The following is a 20,212-nucleotide window of genomic DNA, read 5'->3' as shown; positions in this document are numbered from 1 at the left end:
AATATAATATATATACAACTCGTCTAAACATCAACCCAACAATGTTAGATCTGTAAATTTGCTTTCGCAAATTTTTGGTTCTTCCCTCGCCGGGATTCGAACCCATGCTACTGTGATATCGTGACACCAAATCGCCTGCACTGCAGCCGTCCCGCTAGACCACACGACCACCTGGGCTCTCAAAAAAAGAGCTTTCGGTGGCCATATGTTACCTTTCCACGTCAGTTTTAATCTAGCGGCGTACTACAGTACATGATATATAAGGCATGAAGATGTTATTGTTACAGATCAGCTAAATTATCTATAGTAAAGGATCCTACAAATTAATGTAAGATACAGTCACAGAAAATAATTATATTCATAAGTACGTCTGAGTCAGTGACAACCCTACAACAGATGTATCCATCGGATCGCCATCAATGATGGTGATATGTATATATATATACAACTCGTCTAAACATCAACCCAACAATGTTAGATCTGTAAATTTGCTTTCGCAAATTTTTGGTTCTTCCCTCGCCGGGATTCGAACCCATGCTACTGTGATATCGTGACACCAAATCGCCTGCACTGCAGCCGTCCCGCTAGACCACACGACCACCTGGGCTCTCTATATATATATATTGGGATCACATTTTCAAATTTTAATAATTTTTTTAAAACTAATCACTTAACACAAAGTGATTTTTAAGCACCACTCTTAGTGGTCAGAGCTAAAAATGTGGCCAACCCATGCCAATCATTTCATTTTTCCGGGGCATTATATGGGTATACATATTGACTAATCTAAGTCTATAAAGGTAAATAAAAATCATATTCACATTTTGTGTCTGGTAAAAAATCTGAATCAATTCAACAATTTGACAGAAAAAGGGTTTGGGGAGGGGCAAAATTCTGGATGTGGCTTAATGTCTGAGTAAGATTGTGTTTTTTGGAAGATGACTATTAACTTGGTACATTTATTTATATATACATGTATTCATACATTCATATGGATGTGTTAAACTCATGTTCGAAATTTGATATTTTATTGAGATTGTACTGGTGCACTCTGTCTAAAAATGACAGAATTTCTTAAACTCAAGATATCAAAGATACCTCAAAACCTATTAATATTTAATATGTGTTATTGATGAGCCTTCTATCATACAAAACAATTTATGAATGAAGATGAATGTTATTTTCTTCACTTGCAGCACATTGGTCTTTTTTTTTGTAAATACACAGTGTGTTGATTGTCTATGAATGGTGAGATCTGTGATTGAATATTTAATAAATTATTTATTTTAATTTATATTTTGTTTTAGTTTTTACTTGCATGGTAAGGAAACCAAATTATATTGACTGCATATGAAAGTTCTGTCCATGAACACTCATGTATGCTCTAAAGTCTTTTAAGCATTTGTGCTTTCTCAACAATTATGATTTTTGTCATATCCATTTCAAATCGTCTGAAAAAATGAAAGGCATGTTTCAGTTAAGTGTTATGCTCAAAAGTGTATCTGAACCTTGACTCTTTTTAATATCACCTTCAAAATCTTTAAACTTGTATCTACTTTTACAGGTCTTCATTTCATTCATTACTTGCTTACTTACCGTTAAAAGTGGAATACAAAAAATTACAAAATGAACAAGAAAAAAAACCAAACACTTTTCTGTTATACAGGTATAATAGACCACGACATCCGTCCTTTAGTCCATCTGTCCGTCAAATGTTAAAGATTTTTTGTCAGGGTAGTTTCTGACAAAGTTGAAGTGTCCAATCAAGTTGATACTTAGTATACATGTTCTCTATGCTATGATCTTTCAAATTTTAATTCCTAGATAGATTTTTTGATGACCCAAATTTCACAGTCCACTGAACATAGACAATGATAGTGCAAGTGGGGCATCCATGTACTATGGACACATTCTTATTTTGTACTAAGAGTCTTAGTGATACTTTATACAATTATTGTACAAAACTAGTACTCAAGATTATAAATGGCATTGTCCAATGTACATGTCTGTGATTACAATGACAGAGCCAATATATGAATTAGAAAGTTTGACCTCATCAGTTACATACCTAGATCTCGGTAATAGTAATGCAATTGATGGCGGTTTTAATTCTTTGTACTACCTTAATCTTGTATCACTTAATTAAGGCTTAAGTCCAGGTGCCATTTGAATTGAATATATTTAAATGTGTCTGGCTGACTCTGCAACATTTCACAGTTATTGCCAATTACTAATATTTTTATCTGTTTGAATAGTGTTTATATTCGGTTGGTCAAAATATAATTTATTTGTTAAATCTGTAAGCTTTCTCATCAGCTTTATTTATTTCTTATCTAATAACCCCATGTACCATTCTATAAAACTTTCATTCAATGGGTTATAGTAATCTTAGTTTTCAAACAAAAATTAAAAATGATTGCAGATTTCTCCTTGCTCAGAAATCATTTCTGGTAATGTCATTGGAGTAAAGTTTTCATAATCTTTCACCTAGAACAATGTAGTAGGAAGTATATTGGTCGTAAAAACCTCCATTTCACAGATTATTATCTTTATCTCGAAATTGGAAAATATTTTTGTTGATTGTTTTGTATCTTTGTCGTGTAGTCACATCTTGTGAATTAACTTCAGAGCCATATGCATATTCGTTCCTCAGTTAAAGAAAGTTAATTCCTACCTTCAGTTCATAGTTTATGATGTTGCTTTCATTGGTACAAGATATAGACTTGACAAGTTGATGCATTTAAAAAGACTTGTATGAGTCCAACTGCATTTTGTTTTCTAAAGTTGCATACAATTGATCTTCATCTTTGCTTACTTTTCATGATTCAGTTATAAATGTTTAAATAAAAGTTCTAATTCTTGATAATCATGTCAGAGATTTAACTTAACTATATATATAATCTTTATAATCATTGTTATGTACATGTCTATCCAAAACGAACGACCAGACCTCAACCTTACTATTTTAACAGCAGTGAAGTAAAGATAACTTATCTTTATTCAAAGTCGGGTTTTCATATATACTACACAAATAACGTTTTGCAAGACTTAAATTGAGATAAATGGGGGTCAAACTTTGAGAACTTATATCTTTGAAGACAATGATCTTAAATTAATAGCATTCCTGTTTTAAAGGATGTTGGATATGTTACAAATGCATACTACAAACCTATGACAAACAATTTTGGGACGAGGGAAACATATGTTTAATCATGCCATCATATTCTATTTGTTTGATGTAATTGAGCTTTTGATTTTCCATATGATAAGACACTTTCTGCTTTATTTTTCATTTGAGTTCTGCATTTTTTTTTTCACGTTTTATTCACCGATTCCCTCAATTTTGCTCGTTGTATCCTTTAATTTTGATGAAATTTCGACCACTTCCTCAAAATTTGCATAGAGTGTAGCTGTCTGAAGTTTGTCCAGCAAAACTATAGTCCTATTGAATACAAAAATGATTGAAGATTAACATGATTAAGAAAACACAAACTTTTAAAGACAAAATTGATGTTTTTATTATGTTTTCTGTCAGATGTTGTGTTTGCTACACTTTAGTTGAGTAGTATATACACATAAGAATACAACCCGATGTTTCAAAAGCTCTGTAATCGACTGATGAATAATAATATAGATAATATATCACCGAATGGCAACAGATACATATACAGAAGTTATAAACAAAACAAGCAGTTACCTGCCTACCTAGTCCTTGTTATACCCTGAGACATGTAGGGAAATGGTTAGATCTTTCAACGCATCTCTGTTCTTGTCTGTCTTTTCTATTTTGTCCCATGTTTTCCTGTTTATTTCTGGTGTCCATCTAAAGTCCTCAGCTGGTCTTCGCAGAAATTTTAACATGTCCAATCTATATCCATCGTTTTTGCGTAAGTAGTGTTGTTTCAAGGAGTATTTTGTTTAACCTTTGAGGCAGCTGTTGAGAAAACTGTTAGAGCATGTTGATGTCTAATCTGTCATTCTTCATCATTCTTCCCTATACAGCACCACTGATAGTAAACAGCTATTATATATCATAATTTTGAGGTTCTTGCTGATGTTTTTAGACATCCATATATGAAGTGGCTTACAAAATTAGTTTTTTTTTCTTTCTGGCCCGGAAGTGCATTCCGAATGTGTCCCACAGTCATACTTGTACTATTTTTGTAATTTGGGTGTTTTGTCATTCATGTGTGTGTGTCTCTATATGTTACATAAAATGTAAACCAATTCAAACGATAAACTAAAGGTCTAATTTGAATGTTTTACCTTTTATGTCTGATTGTTTTGTTCACACATCGTTGTCAATATAATGAAATTTGACGCGACTGTCACACAAGTGAGAAATTTATCTAGCAATAAAACCAGGTTTTAATGTACCATTTTCTACATTGGAAAAATGTCTGTACCAAGCCAGGAATATGACAGGTGTCCATTCGTTTGTTGTGTTTTATTATTTGATTTTGCCATTTGATTTGGTGCTTTTCGTTTCGAATTTTCCTCGGAGGTCAGTATTTTTGTGATTTTACTTTTTGTTATCCATTCGTTTGATGTGTAGATTTTGACATTTGATAAGGGACTTTTCGTTTTGAATTATCCTCGGAGTTTGTGATTTTACGTTTTATGAATTAAATAACGTTCGAAAAACAAATACATTAACACAGCAACAATTAAAGAAAACCACTGGATTACAGGATCCTGACTTGGAACCTGTGATCATAGCGGGAGACTTTTTCAGGCAGTCTGTTCTTTAATGACCTAAAGATAATTCTAGAGAAGGAACAGAAATTTCCACACAAGTATGAATAGATGATACATTTTTAATGAAAATATAAAAATAAAATGCCACTTTGTATTCTGCCTTTTTTCTACGACCATGTATTCTTCATTCAAATATCTGATTCAACATTTTTAAACAACTTCATATGAAGGACAGACACTTGTCTTTTAATCCCAGAGACAAGTGCCTGTGATACAAATTTAATATGTTTGCCTCATACACATCGTCCTAAAAGGTTAAAGTAATTTGAACATTATCGATATTCAGTCAATTTGATTATGCGTACTTTATTAAAAAGAGACAGCTTAGGGTGGTACTTCGAACAACTTGATTATCTGTATTGAATCAGATTTACTTTTAGCTGTATTTTTCTGCAGTTAAAAGCTCCGTAAAAGAACTGCTGGTGCCGATGTTTCCGGTTTATAATCGGGAATTGGTTTTTGTTTTATCAATTGAGGTGTAATTGCAGTATTTTTTGTATATCGCCTTGATCTGTTCCGCAATTTACTAATTATCAAAGAACTGTTGAATGACATTAGGGCCCTTATCAGTTGGTACATCAAAGTATGCCATATCAAGGGTGCTTGACAATTATAAATTATTCTCAGACAATAATGCGTGGTCGTAGGGATCGTTAATATGACTATTTTGTGTCCGATTGAAAAAGAAACACATTTTGCTCAACTTGTCGCCGTAAGCAATATGGAATACATGTTTCGGCTATCCGTTATTTTGAGTTTAGTTTTTGGTTACCTCTGCCGTGAGGGAATACGGATATCGGGTAAAAGAATGGTTGCTGCTTCGCAGATGGGCAACAGTCAGGTAAGTTTTTGTAATTGGTTAATACTTGAGTTTTATCATATATCTATTATATAGTCATTTTATAAAATTTACTGTTTGCAAGTGTATGAATTATTGCAAATAATAAGGATTTTCTTATCCCTAGCAGAAAACCCTAGCCGTATTGGGCACAACTTTTTTGAACTTTTGGTCCTCAGTGCCTTTGGCTTTCGAACTTTTGTATCTGGGCGTCACTAGTTAGTCTTGTGTGGACAAAATGCACTTCTGGGGTATAATTTTAAACCTGGTGCCTTTTGTTAACTATTATTCGTGTGTTTCTTTGTCCAATATGTTCTCCTATTTATTTGTATTGTAGTCCTGTAATGTAAAGTTGTCATTTTAATGTTATATTTTACATTGCCATTAAGTAGGCGGTTTGGCATACCACAAAACCAGGTTCAACCCACCATTTTTTGCTTAAAAATGTCATGTACCAAGTCAGGAATATGGCCATTGTTATATCATAGTTCGTTCCTGTGTGTTTTACATTTTAACGTTTTGTTTCTGTTGTGTCGTTTGTTTCCTCTTATATTTGAGTGTGAATTCACATTACTACGTGTCACGGTTTTTAGTTTTGATGTTATATTTGTTTTTCTAATCGGATTTTGTCTAATGCTTAGTTCGTTTCTTTTAGTGTTACATTTTAATGTTGTGTCGTTGTTGTCTTATGTTTAATGCGTTTCCCTCAGTTTTAGTTTGTATAACCCGGTTTTTTTTTCTATCGATTTTTCGAACAGCGGTATACTACTGTTGCCTTTATTTATGCTCGGTTTGTCTTTTTATAAGATAATTTGTATGAGTTTGACTGTCCCTTTGGTGTCTTTTGCTCTTCTTTTGTTTTTGACATCTTGCAAAATTCTGCTTTAATGTGAAAGAAGCAAGAAAACGATTTATTTCTGTCGATTGGTTTCAAAATTTGGTTACTGATATTTAAGTTGGTTCACATATAAATAACATTTACCCGACAAGTTCAGATATACTTTTCGTATTAATGAAAGCAAAATCAACTTCACTAAAACAGAAAACAGTAAAAATGAAATATTCTCAAATGGTAGTTAAGTGTCAAAAGTAAATGCCAGGTATATAATTATTTGCAATGAGCTTGTAATTTTTGGGGTAAATTCATACTTCGTTTAAAACCAAGAATGCCCAAAACCATAGTGAAGCAACTCATTAAATTATAACATGAATATCTATGACAGCTTATTTGTTACAATCATTATAAATATACAAGCTAGCTATATACTCAGGTTTGTTTAATAAATCATTTTCTGCATAAGAAAATGCTTGTACCAAGTCAGGAATATGACAGTTCAGGAGCGGATCCAGCCATTTTAAAAGGGGGTCCTAACCCAGGAAAAAAGGGGGTTCCAATTACATGTCCACATTCAAATGCATTGATCGTCCAAAAAAAGCAGGGGGGGGGGGGTTCCAACTCCCGGAATCTTCCTCTGGATCTGGGCCTGCAGTTGTTTTCCATTCGTTTGTTGTTTTGGAGCTTTTGATTTTGCCATTTGATTAGGGATTTTCTGTTTGGAATTTTCATCGGAGTTCAGTATATTTGTGATTTTTTACTTTTTATACATTTAATGGGTGAAAATAACTCCCTATTACAGAAAATAACAAACACTCTTGATAACCAAATCATCAGTCATATTAGGACTCGTTTCATGAGTTTGGTTTTTGAAATAAATATAAAAATCATGAGACATTGAATTACAATTCACGTTCTTTTTTCAATACATTGAAAACTGTATAGGTTTATGTTTTCGCAAATAGTCAATTTAAATCCCTTATATGTCATGCAAGTTCATGTAACGTGATTTATTTCTAGAATAATCTTCTGCGTTTTACTGGGAACGAACATTTTTGTAGTTAAATGCATAGGAGTCTTAAATCAATTGGTTTGTTCCGAGTTGGAAGAGAAATCAATCGTCAAGTGAGAATGGTAAAATACATGTATTAGATTGTTCTATTAATGACGAGAAAATTTATTCTTAACAAAATCATATTTTGAGGTTTTCACACAACTTCTATTTTCAATCTTTAATAATTTGGCGATTTAAATTATTTCTATTTCTGTTGATACGACTAGACTACACTGATATGTAGTAGCGTTGTTTTCTATTTGTTTGATGTGCTTGATACCTTTGTTAACAATTTACACCACTGGGTCGATGCCACTGCTGGTGGACGTTTTGTCCCCGAGGTATCACCAGCCTAGTTGTTAGCACTTCAGTGTTGACATGAATATCAATAGACCACTTTCGAGTTCATCCGTCACCGGAAAAAACTCGTCAATTATACGCGCCTTTATCATCGTCATTTGTGCGTTTAGGGGCGTCGTCATTTCCTTCCAATGTTGAGCGAGTGGTTGGAAAACTATAATTCTATATTGTACGAATTATTTGGCAAATTGAATTCTCAAAATTGACAATCAACACTGCTGTCATTAGGGAAATGTCAGTAAGTACCTACAGAGCAACCATTATTTCTAGTTTATCCTGCACAAAGACGATCACTAAGACGCTTGATGAACGTAAATAGTGCAGGGATACAGGCGAGCCCCTCTATCTGGTAAATGACGTCATAAAGGCGTGTATAATTGACTAATTTTTGCCGGTGACGGATGAACTCGAAAGTGGTCTATTATATGGTCATTTTTATAAATTCCTGTTTATAAAAGTATGATTTTTTCGAAATACTAAGGATTTTCTTATCCCAGGCATGGATTAACTTAGTCGTATATGGCACAACTTTTTGGAATTTTGGGGCCTCAATACTCTTCAACTTGTACGTGTTTGGCTTTATAACTATTTTGATCTGAGCCTCACTGATGAGTCTTGTGTAACCAAAACGCGCGTCTGGCGTATATAATTATTAGCCTGGTACCTCTGATAACTATTTGAGCTTTTCCTTTTGGCATTTGATAAAGGGATTTCTGTTTTGAATTTTCCTTGGAATCGGTATTTTTGTTATTTCTTTTTTTCTTGCAAATTTATCTTGAAATTAAAAAAGCTGAAAGAAATGATAATCAAAGTATTTCAAGAACATTTATTGTTTTCCTGAATCCTGTTTTTTCTCTCTAATACTTATAGTTATTACAGCTACAATTTTAAATGACCATCTTACCAGCAACAAAAAAGTGGAACATTTTTTCAAATACGATTGCATTTTTCACATTGGCAATATCTTGCAATATTTTTTGAAACAGGTTAGAAAATGCACAATTTAAATACTTTTAACAACTATAAGCCCGAAGTCTTGGAGGGTGGAAAACTACACAGAAAGGCTGCATATCCGTCTTTACTTGCACATAGAGTAACACTTAAACTATAAGTCCCTGTACTTCGTCACTGCGAATTCCATGCATAAAAAAAGTTATCAAATCAAAAAGATATATTCTAAGTTTAGTCATGTGTTTTGCATATCAAAATATATATTCAATAAGTCATAAAGATTATTAAAGGAAAGAGTCAGCCTTTACTACAATTCCACTTATGAATTATGCACTGAGGAATTATGTTATCCACCATTTTCTACAATTGAAAATGCCTGTACCAAGTCAGGAATATGACAGTTCTTGTCTATTCGTTTTTGATGCGTTTTGTTATTTGATTTTGTCATGTGATTATGGACTTTCCGTATTGATTTTCCTCTGAGTTCAGTATTTTTGTGATTTTACTTTTTATATGGCTAGGTTGACTCGAATCAATTCTGACTAGGTATATACTCACGTCAACAGTTTAATTTTATTTCACTGCACCAGATGCGCATTTCGACAATTAATGTCTCTTTTGGGATGCTCGCTCAAAATATTAAAACGAATTTATTTCAAACGTTGAAGAAGAGATAAATCAAAAATAGACCAAAACCAAATTTGCCAAGGATTCATAGCTATACACGATGGGGGTCCATTCCCTGACTTAATTTTAAAATGTTTTCTAAAATTGTATAACCCCAAATTTAAAAAAAACCAGTATCCATTAAAAAGTCTACCAGCAGAGGTACTATTACCCACCCATGCAGTGGTAATAATAACGTTAACTTTATCTTAGTCACTGCACAAAACGTTGTGAATTAGATTGCATATTTATAAAAGATGTAGTTCAATTTTCCATGGCAGTATTTTATCAAAATTATACTTCCATGACTTAACATAAGATACACATGTTTGGTGTGTATTTAAAATTAAAGGCTGATAATCTTCATGTGAATAAACTGCAATTGGAATTAGAAAATAATCATTTTAAGTCATGTGTAAACAACAAAACTCTCAATTCAGTGTTTTTGATAAATAAACAAAAGTATGTTTTTTTCCAAATTCCAATTCCTCTTCCATTTGAACAGCGGTATAATACTGTTGCCTTTATCCATTAACTTGACAGATTGTTCTTATGAAATGAAATAATTTTTATGTGTAAACGATACCTATATTTACCATCCAAAATACGTTTTTATACTTTAAATATTTACAGACATTATCAAATCCCAGTTATCAAGCTTTACTAGACGCGGCCAGTGATGGTTTCCTCAGTAGAGATGAGATTCAGAGATTTGCACCTGACACACCATCTCCTAATGATGTGGAATGTTATGTAGAAGTTGAAACGGTAAGTATTGATGGGGTCGTGTTGTGCATTCTTTGGTTTCTATGTTGTGTCATGTGTACTATTGTTTGTCTGTCTGTCTTTTTTCATTTTTAGTCATGGCGTTGTCAGTTTTTTTTAGATTTATGAGTTTGACTGTCCCTTTGGTATCTTTCGTCCCTCTTTCACAAAAGAGAGACCAGGATACATTTAATAAAGGGACACAAATCGAAAAAAAAATGACAACGCCAGGACTAAAAAAGAAAAACACAGACAAACAAATAACAGCACACAAAACACAATATAAAAAAAAACAATAAAGGCAAATGAATCTTATAATTCTTGAAATATAAATTTTCTGTGATACTCATATTTTGTTTTTTCCCCTTTTTATATTTTTTCGTTGTTTTTTAGGAGGGGCTGCTTAATGTTAGGTACACACAAAAAACGTCTTTCAATGAATTATTTGATATGAAACTAGACCATCGCAAACCCCGATGCATTGGCTCGAATGTACATGATAAATTGCTGGAATTTACAATCACTAAATGAAAAAAATTATGGTTCTTTATTAACAAGAATAACATATGAAACAACCAATATGTGAATGATAGAAAAGCATAGACAACACCTTAACTGGATATGAAAAAAACGTCAGTAACATATCTAAAAACTTCTGCTGAGGTACAAAAGAGATAATTAGGCTCTGATTAAAACCGGATCTATATATATAAAAAAAGATGTGGTATGATAGCCAATGAGATAATTCTCCACAAGAGACCACAATGACACAGAAATTATCAACTATAGGTCACCGTACGGCCTTCAACAATGAACAAAGCACATACTGCATTGTAAGCTATAAAAGGCCCATAAATGACCAGGTAAAACAATTTGAACGAAAAAACTAAACGTTATATCTGTCAAATTTAAGAATGTAGCTAAAAATGCACTCTATTTATATTATTTAAGGAATGACTGTAATATTTGTTCTGTCTATGAAGAAATAACATAAAATAATTGCTGCACACTGAATAACACGCGTAGCGGTTTATTTAACAGTGTGCACTACATTTTTTATGTTATTTCGAATAGACAGAAAAAATATTACAGTCATTTCTTATACTTTAATTCTAAATTTCATTTTAAACCATAGAAAACCATGAAAAAGCGTTGATGACGTCATGGTCACATGACTAAGTAATGTCTATGGGCTGATAACAAAATAGCGTCAGCCAATCAAAAGACGCGTTACATCCAAAATTAAATTAAATTACATGTGTTGCAAATATAAAAAATAAAATAAGGAGATGCAATATGATTGCAAACGAGACATGTATTCATAGACATAAAGGACAACGATGAAAACAACATATTGTCGCGTACGGATTTCAAGAATAAAACAAAACTTTTACTGTATAATAACCTATAATATCAGGTATGACAGTATGTGAAACAATTCAAAATAGAAAAAAAGTAAAATCACAAAAATACTGATCTCCGAATAAAATTCAATCGAAAAGTCCCTAATCACATGACAAAATCAAATGACAAAACACATCAAACGAATGGACAACAACTGTCATATTCCTGACTTGGTACAGGCAGTTTCTAATGTAGAAAATGGTGGATTTAACCTGGTTTAATAGCGCTAAACCTCTCAGTTTTACGACGGTCTCATCAAAAACCAACGATCAGACGAAAATTAAAACAATAAACAAAACTCATTTATGGTAAACAACAATCAACGATAACGTCCGGATTACAAGTTTCTGTCTTGAAGTCTTAATTATGTGTGTATTGATTGTATCGTTAGTTTTTTTTATTCACATTGCTGTCTGTCGTATTTACAGTACCGAACACGACGAATTGGAGGGCGCTGTGTAAATTTTGGAAGGACACAACTTAGAGTATGTCAAGCTGGAGAATACTCTGGACCTTTGTTTAATAACCAGTGCAGGAGACAAGACAACCCAAGCACTGACCCACCAACACCTTAAATCCATCAGTTTACTATATACGTAGAAATATACACAACTGACAATGTGAAATTTTCTAACAATCTATCTTTATGTAGTCCTCGTTTTACTTTAAATATATTAAATGTTTATACAAACGATATTGAATTTAACCAAAACTCATACGTTTCAAAAAATATGTTTTTGAATTTTAAATAGAGTTTTACACCAAACGTTCAATATGCTTCTGATGAAAAACCTTACAAAATTAAAGGCTATGTATTTCAAACAATAAACGTAGATTTGCAGACTTTCCTAGAAATTATGAATTGACTTCAAGGAACCGTGTAGATATATTTTGTTCCTTGATTTCGACGCTGCTCTTTATACAAGTTATGCAAGCAATAATTATGTCTCGCAGTTCAGATAACAAAAAAAAATATTGTAAAATATGGAAACAACAGGTAATTCCTAATCATTGTCTAACAACTAAAAGCTCCTAATATTTTTAGTAGTGTACACAAAATTAATGTCAAGAATGAAACAATGTTCACATTCGCAGCATTACTACCTTTCGTCGCTACAAGAAAACTTGAAGTTACTGTTAGACTGCCATTGTTTGGTGCTGGTTTTATTCCCAGTATGTGACAGATCGTTGAATAGATATCGATACTTCTGAATGTGTCTGATATATAATTTTCTTTGATATTTGGACCTCTAGCCAGAAATATTGGTTTCATACTATTTAGACGGTTGTCATAACCATGTGCGCCTCTCCCACGATACAAGGATGCTAATGTTTTGTTCTGAAATTGGAAACAACATGCAACATTCATTATCATATTATCTGGGATTGCAGTACCGGAACAAGGCAGGACTATATATAGTGTTTTGTATTCATATTATTATAACTTTAATTTAGAAAAGAACTATCTAAGTTGTGATACTTTGTGACTGATCTTATTTGTTATAGATAAAGGCAGCAGTAGTATACCGCTGTTCGCAATTCATAAATCTATAGAGAAAAAAAACCGAGTTACCAGCTAAAACTGAGGGAAACGCATCAAATACAAGAGAACCATGACACAACAGAAACACAATATTAAAATGTAGCACACAAAGAAACGAACCATAACATAACAATGGCCATTTCCCTGACTTGGTACAGGGCATTGTAAGATAAAAAAAAAAAAAAAAAAGATAGGTTAAACCTGGTTTAGTGGCATGCAAAACCTCCCGCTTTAATGACAATATTGATTTTAACATTAAAATGACTATATTACATGACAGGACTACAATACAAATAAATGGGAGAAAATATAGGATAGAGAAACAAACAATTAATAGCCAACAATAGGTACCTGGTTAAACATTTATTACGTTAGTCGCGCGCCACGTCTATTTTAGGCATTAAAATACATATTGTTTTAATGAACTGTATATAAACGTTTTGTCTTCTATACGTTTCAAATTGTAATCAAATACTGTATGAAAGCTTGATTTATATAATTGTAAGACTTTTTTTGCTGTTAGAGAATAAGCCATATCTAAGATCCAATCGAGGAATTACTCTTAAATATTTGTTTGGTAAATAAAGTCAACAGAAGTATACCGCTGTTCGAATGTCATAAATCAATTGAGAGAAAACAAATCAGGGTTAAAAACTTAAACCGAGGGAAACACATCAACTATAAGAGGAAAACAATGAAACAACAGAAACAATGACGTGAAACAAAAAACAACTGACAACGCAACATTATCTTAGCCTTATTTTACAAATTTTTAGGAATTTTGGTCCTCAATGCTCTTCAACTTCCAACTTTATTTGGCCTTTTAAACTTTTTTTTTATTCGAGCGTCATTAATGAGTCTTTTGTAGAAAAAACGCGCATCTGGCGTTAATACAAAATTAAATCCTGGTATCTATGATTATTATTTTACACACACAGAAACGAACTATAAGATATCAATTTTAATTTTCTTGACTTGGGACAGGACGTATTATGAAAAAACTGGATAACATTGACTTTAACACCACTAAGGTGTCTTTTTTACCAGTCGATACTATATTGAGCTCATTGTGAGACCGAGTGGCATGTAGAAGCAGTACAGGTAGTCCCTATTTTTTTTTCTCAAGGAAATGACTTTTTAATTGCTTTTTTGTAAATGACATATGTACCCATACAATAGTTTTACTCACTTTTGTGATTGACCATCCTTCTTCGGCAAGCAGAAATACTGGCATGATGCGTCTATTGTTTCTGTAGTGCCAGTGGTCTGGTATTTCTTCCTTCTTGAAAACTGAAATATGTGAAACTTTCCGCAGACTTCGGACAACATTATCTATCTGTCCTAAAATAGGTTGGACTTGCATTATTGGACCTTTGTCCACAGTAAACTGTATTTTGCTCATGTCCACATGATCTGTAATGTCAACTACTTTACTAGTCGTATCTATAGTTGTCATTCCATGATCGCTAGTAACTATCATATTCACGTTGTTCCAAAGATTGAGTGACTCAAACTTATCCAAAAGATATCCTAAAATCTCATCCATATCTTTAACCTTGTCCCTTGTCTGTGGTGAATCGGGACCATATGCATGTCCAGTGGCATCTGGTTCATGGAAATATAGAAGTACAAGATCTATTTGTTTTTCTGTCAACCATTTTATAACAGTATCAATACGATTTTTGAAAGGCACTGATTTTTTATACGGCATCCAAATGTTTGGTCTGTAACCCCTGATTTCGGCCTCACTTCCTGCCCAGAAATACGTGGCACTTGTAAGGTTTTGTCGACGTGCAGTTACCCATAATGGTTCTCCTCCATTCCACCATCTGGTTTCGTGATTTCTCAAGTTGAAAGTGCTGTTGAAAACTGGATCATACATTTTATTCCCAATGATCCCATGGCTTTCTTCATATAGACCTACAATTTAACAATAGCATTGTTTCAATCACAGAACTTTGCTAAAAGTCTGTCATACAAGTGAGAAGTTTAACTAGCTATACAACCAGCCATTTGCTACTAAGAAAATGCATGTACTAAGTCAAAAATATGACAGTTGTTATTCATTCGATTAAAGTGTTTGAGCATATGGTTTTGTCATTTGATTATGGACTTTCATTTTTCAGGTTTTTTTGGAATGCGGTATTTTTTTTAGTTTACTTTTTTCAAACATTTCAAAACATCTTAAATACAGGAACATGAATGTCAGTACAACTACAGATAACCATTGTAATTCCAATAACCCACAAAGACCTATACTCTACAGATTAAAGTGTTCTCGCTAAGCTTCATTAGGAAAATTCAAACGACTTTTTATTTAGTTTACATTTTTTGATTAGTATGAAAGGCATGTGTTTGCAATCTTTTTTGATGTAATATATAACAATTTTAAAGGTGTTTCATCGTTCATTTATTAATAGGCACCGGGACTTGTCTCAGAAAAAAATCATATATACCTTGATATACAATAAAGGTATATAAGAAGAAGAAAAATGAGACAAACGCCTGTGAATGAAATTTCACATTTAATACGGTTTATGTCAATAAGAAGATAAACCAATTTAATGAAGGAGATTTGATTAATTTCGTTATTTTCGCGTCAAAGAACTATTGCATCATTCGGATCCGTATGTTGTTTCTTGCTTTTTAACTTCAAATGACTCTTCATCCTTACATTAAATTAACCGCTCTTGCACGTAAACATGTGAAAGTTTCAAAAATGAATTAGTATCAGTTTGAGCTTCTGTTTCGTGACATCATCATTGGAAGTGAACTGTGATCGCTAATTTCCACATAAATTATTTGTTGTGCTTTGCCTTAAACTTGATTCCTTAATCAAAATTAATCCTCTGGAATATTGCTAATTACGGGCGTAATATAAGGTGAAATGAAAAAATAATGAATCAAAAATTGATAATCGGGGTTGGAAGAGTATTAGTTGCGGAACCAAATAAGCTAAAAAAAAGATAAGCTAAAAAAGACATTATCACTAGACTAGTATATATTTGTATGAATAACACCTCCACTTACTGCAATGACTGGTGCTTAAGTGTGAATACAAACAAAACAAAGGTTCTTATATTCAACAAGGCAGGTAGATTGATTAACAAATATGATTTTATGCTAAATGGTGTAAAACTAGAGTGTGTTAAAACATATAAATATTTGGGTATACATTTTTGTGCATCTGGCTCCTTTACAGTAGCCCAGGATGAATTGTATAAAAAGGCTCTAAAAGCCTATTTTAAGGTATCTAAAGATTTTTTATCCTTGCATCCTTCAGTCAAAACAAGCATGCATGTTTTTGATCATACCATCAAACCCATCTTGCTATACAGCTGTGAGATATGGGGTGCCTTTAATCCTATGTCGTCTAAATATAGAAATGGAATTTTTTCATTTGACCATATTTATTCTAAATTACCTGCTGAAAAACTTCATACTAAATTCTGTAAATTTATTCTTGGAGCTCCAAAAAAAAGCACCAATTTTGCAGTATTAACTGAGTTGGGAAGACTACCAATATATTTTAACATGATTAAAGCAATGACTAAATACTATTACAGATTAGAAAAGTCAGACACTAACTTTCCATTGTTATATAATGCATTTATAGAATCAAAGAAATTGTATGAGTCAAAGAAACCATCATGGTATATGTCATCTGAAAAAACTTCTTTCCCTGATTAATAATTATCAAATATCCTCAGACATGGCTAAACCAATTGACAACAGAAAACTAAGAATTGCCATGTTAAAAGATTGGGAAAAGAATCTCAAAACTCACTTAGAAGGAAAACTTTGCACATATGTTACGTTAAAAGCAAATTCTGGTTGTGAAAAATATCTTGATATTGTTAAAAAATTTGAAGATAGACGGAGTCTAACAAGATTTCGCATATCTGCTCACCATTTACTTATAGAGAGAGGTAGATATAGTAATACTCCCCGACACAATAGAATATGTAAGAGATGTTGTAGTAATGAGGTCGAAGATGAAACACATTTTCGTTTTAACTGTGATAGTTTATCAGATCAAAGGAAAGACATGATAACAATGATAAATAATTGCTGCAAGAATTTTCAATATCTTGACCCTTAACAAAAACTGATATGGTTAATGAATAATGAAGATGAGAATTTATTATCAGAATTATGCATGTTCATTAAGAAATATGAAAAGTTTTAATGGGATTTATTTCCCTCTACTACTTGTAATTTGAACTTTATATTTTCTCCATAGTGAGTTCTAGAGCACCGTCACTTGATGAATATTGTCCAGTAGCAATGTTAACCCTTGCTATTGTGCATTAGTCATGAGGAGAATCACTATTGGAGTAATCTCATGTATCTGTAGCTAGTTCTGAAGGATCCCCCCTTGATGACCTTTGCATTGTTGTGATGAAGTCCCTCACTACTGTGCACTGGTCATGAGGAGAACTACTGCAGATTGAGATACTATATTCCCGGTTCTATTTTTGCTATTTTTTAGTTTCCGTATTTTAAAATAAACTTAATATCATATCCTTTTAATATTAAATCGGCCTCATTGCACTCAATGTCTCTTACTATAATTATATCCTACATTGCTCGTATTATCAATTTATTGTTTGTGTATTACTTATTGTGTATTTCACTAATGTTTATATAATCATTGTATTATGATGTTTTTGTATCTTGCCTGACAAGGGCCCATGATTGGAAAAATAAAATAATGTCTAATGTCTATAGGGGCCAGCTGAAGGACGCCTCAGGGTGCGGGAATTTCTCGCTACATTGAAGACCTGTTAGTGACCTTCTGCTGTTGTTTTTTATTTGGTCGGGTTGTTGTCTCTTTGACACATTCCCCATTTCCATTCTCAATTTTATTGATAAGTAATGAAGCTCCTTTTCAGGTACGTCATTTCAACCCCACGTATATATAAACACCTCAATCATAACTATCAACATCGGATCAAGTAAAATTAGGTTGAGGCGAATATTAAATCATTTGTGTATATAAAAAAACAGCTGGACTGTTAAATAACAGTAATTTCTTCTGTATTAAATATCTATGTGGTGTTTCTTTACATATGCTGACTTGCCATAATCTGCGATTAAAAAACTTCGATAGAAAGCTGAAGAAGTTATAGATATAGGAAGATGTGGTATGAAGGCCAATGAGACAACCCTCCATCCAAGTCACAATTTAAAAAAGTAAACAATTATATAGATATAGGAAGATGTGGTGTGAGTGCCAATGAGACAACTCTCCATCCAAATAACAATTTTAAAAAAGTAAACCATTATAGGTCAATGTACGGCATTCAACACGGAGCCTTGGATCACACCGAACAACAAGCTATGAAGGGCCCCAAAATTACTTGTGTAAACCCATTCAAACGGGAAAATCAACGGTCTAATCTAAATAAAAAAAACGAGAAACGAGAAACACGTATAAATTACATAAACAAAAGACGAACTACTGTACATCAGATTCCTTACTTAGGACAGGTGCAAACATTTGCAGCGGGATTAAACGTTTTAATGGACCCAAACCTTTTCCCTTTTTCTGAAACAATAGCATGACATCACATCATAGAAAAACACACGATAAAATATCAATGAGCAGACCTAACTCAATCAAAAAACGTAAATTAATAGTCCAGTATAGAATTATTTTTATTATAGAAGCGTACCCTAGTATACATTTTATGTTTTCAACATGCAGTTGGCTTGTTTCCTGCATGGCGTGTATGATCATATAAAGACTGAAACATAAATTGAAAAAAATAAAAAATGGAAAAAAAATCAATCTCCCAACTATACCCCATGCGATCTATTATCTTAAACAGTCTTCTAAACAAATATCAACCTAATTAGAAAAACAAACTTATCTTTTAAATACCATAAAAAAACACGTCTTTGAATGATATTAGTGTTGTTTCAGTTCTCTCAAATATTATCCACACAAACACAAATTTTACAAATTTTACTTCTGAAACTCTTTTTGATTAATTAAGGATTTAATAATTCAATTTACCAAAAAAAAAATCCATGTACACAATTGATGAAAGTTCGATGACTTACCTTCTAGCCCAGTTTTTCCAAAATAATCCTTTGAAAAAGCAAAGATTGTTCTCAATATAACATACCTGTAACTATAGAATAATGGCTAGGGAATGTCTTCGTTATAAAGGTATTATTAATGTATTTGGCTTTAGTTCCATGTCGAGCAAGGCGATCAAAGTTTGGAGTGGACACTTTCGTCAAATAATCCCATCTGAAGCCATCCATAGAAACTAACAACACTTGAATACAGTTAATATTAATGACTAAAATGGACACAATTACTAAAAGCAAAAGTTTGTCCATCTTTGTTTCTAGTATACACGTTATGTAGCTTTTACATTCATTACATACTATAAACAATCATTACATATCCTATAAACATATACACTTAATTCAGATTAAACTGTTCGGTTCCATACATATTATACATACAGGAAGGATATCATCTCTTGTAGTTTTCGCCTCTTTTGCATAGTTATGCAAAGTAGAAATGTGATTCGCTTTACATGACTAAATAAACTCATTATAGATACCAGGACTAAATTAAGTATATATACATGACTAAGTGTTTCCAGTGCCGGAAAAATCTTTTAACTTATTAAACATTCTCATTTACTATTACAAGGAGGCAATTAAATTTTTTTTTAAATCGTTCACCTTCTAAAATGAAGTAAAGTACACTACCAATAAAATACACTAAATAAAGGCAACAGTAGTATACCGCTGTTCGAAATTCATAAATCTATAGAAGAAAACAAATCCGAGTTACAAACAAAAACTGAGGGAAACGCATCAAATATAAGAGAACTACGACACAACCGAAACACAACATTAAAATGTAACACACACAGAAACGAACTATAATATAAGAATGACCATTTCCCTAATTTGGTACAGGGCATTTTAAGATAAAAATGGTGGATTGAATCTGGTTTTGTAGCATGTAAAACCTCACACTTTAAAAGCAATGTTAATTTTAACATTAAA

The 20,212-nt window shown here is 32.5% G+C and overlaps 2 protein-coding genes across 3 annotated transcripts; one reads left to right on the top strand and one right to left on the bottom strand.

Annotated features, from left to right (window-relative positions):
* Nucleotides 1-5,394: 5,394 nt before the first annotated feature.
* Nucleotides 5,395-12,325, top strand: LOC134725863 (uncharacterized). Of its 2 annotated transcripts, none has more exons than XM_063590095.1 (3): nt 5,395-5,599; nt 10,096-10,230; nt 12,060-12,325. In XM_063590095.1, the coding sequence occupies exons 1-3, from the start codon at nt 5,417-5,419 to the stop codon at nt 12,204-12,206; spliced, it is 465 nt and encodes a 154-aa protein (XP_063446165.1). In that variant the 5' UTR covers nt 5,395-5,416; the 3' UTR covers nt 12,207-12,325. The 2 variants fall into 2 exon arrangements, with proteins under 2 accessions (XP_063446165.1, XP_063446166.1); XM_063590096.1 differs by lacking the exon at nt 5,395-5,599 and adding an exon at nt 7,461-7,565.
* Nucleotides 10,758-19,679, bottom strand: LOC134725862 (ectonucleotide pyrophosphatase/phosphodiesterase family member 5-like). The gene is made up of 3 exons (XM_063590094.1): nt 19,309-19,679; nt 14,364-15,094; nt 10,758-12,970 (listed from the first exon to the last, which is right to left on the bottom strand). The coding sequence occupies exons 1-3, from the start codon at nt 19,526-19,528 to the stop codon at nt 12,647-12,649; spliced, it is 1,275 nt and encodes a 424-aa protein (XP_063446164.1). The 5' UTR covers nt 19,529-19,679; the 3' UTR covers nt 10,758-12,646.
* Nucleotides 19,680-20,212: the final 533 nt, after the last annotated feature.

This window comes from Mytilus trossulus, chromosome 7, assembly GCF_036588685.1.
Source record: "Mytilus trossulus isolate FHL-02 chromosome 7, PNRI_Mtr1.1.1.hap1, whole genome shotgun sequence".
In the NCBI taxonomy this organism is placed as follows: domain Eukaryota; kingdom Metazoa; phylum Mollusca; class Bivalvia; order Mytilida; family Mytilidae; genus Mytilus; species Mytilus trossulus.
This window is presented reverse-complemented; position numbering and strand designations above follow the sequence as displayed.

Bases quoted from the DNA above. Each gene is read 5' to 3' on its own strand.
- LOC134725863 (XM_063590095.1), top strand. From the start codon at position 5,417: ATGACTATTTTGTGTCCGATTGAAAAAGAAACACATTTTGCTCAACTT. The intron at 5,600-10,095 runs GTAAGTTTTTGT...AAATATTTACAG, and splicing joins CGCAGATGGGCAACAGTCAG to ACATTATCAAATCCCAGTTA. The intron at 10,231-12,059 runs GTAAGTATTGAT...TCGTATTTACAG, and splicing joins GTTATGTAGAAGTTGAAACG to TACCGAACACGACGAATTGG.
- LOC134725862 (XM_063590094.1), bottom strand. From the start codon at position 19,528: ATGGACAAACTTTTGCTTTTAGTAATTGTGTCCATTTTAGTCATTAAT. The intron at 15,095-19,308 runs GTATGTTATATT...GTTAAATTGTAG, and splicing joins CCATTATTCTATAGTTACAG to GTCTATATGAAGAAAGCCAT. The intron at 12,971-14,363 runs GTGAGTAAAACT...TTCCAATTTCAG, and splicing joins AAGGATGGTCAATCACAAAA to AACAAAACATTAGCATCCTT.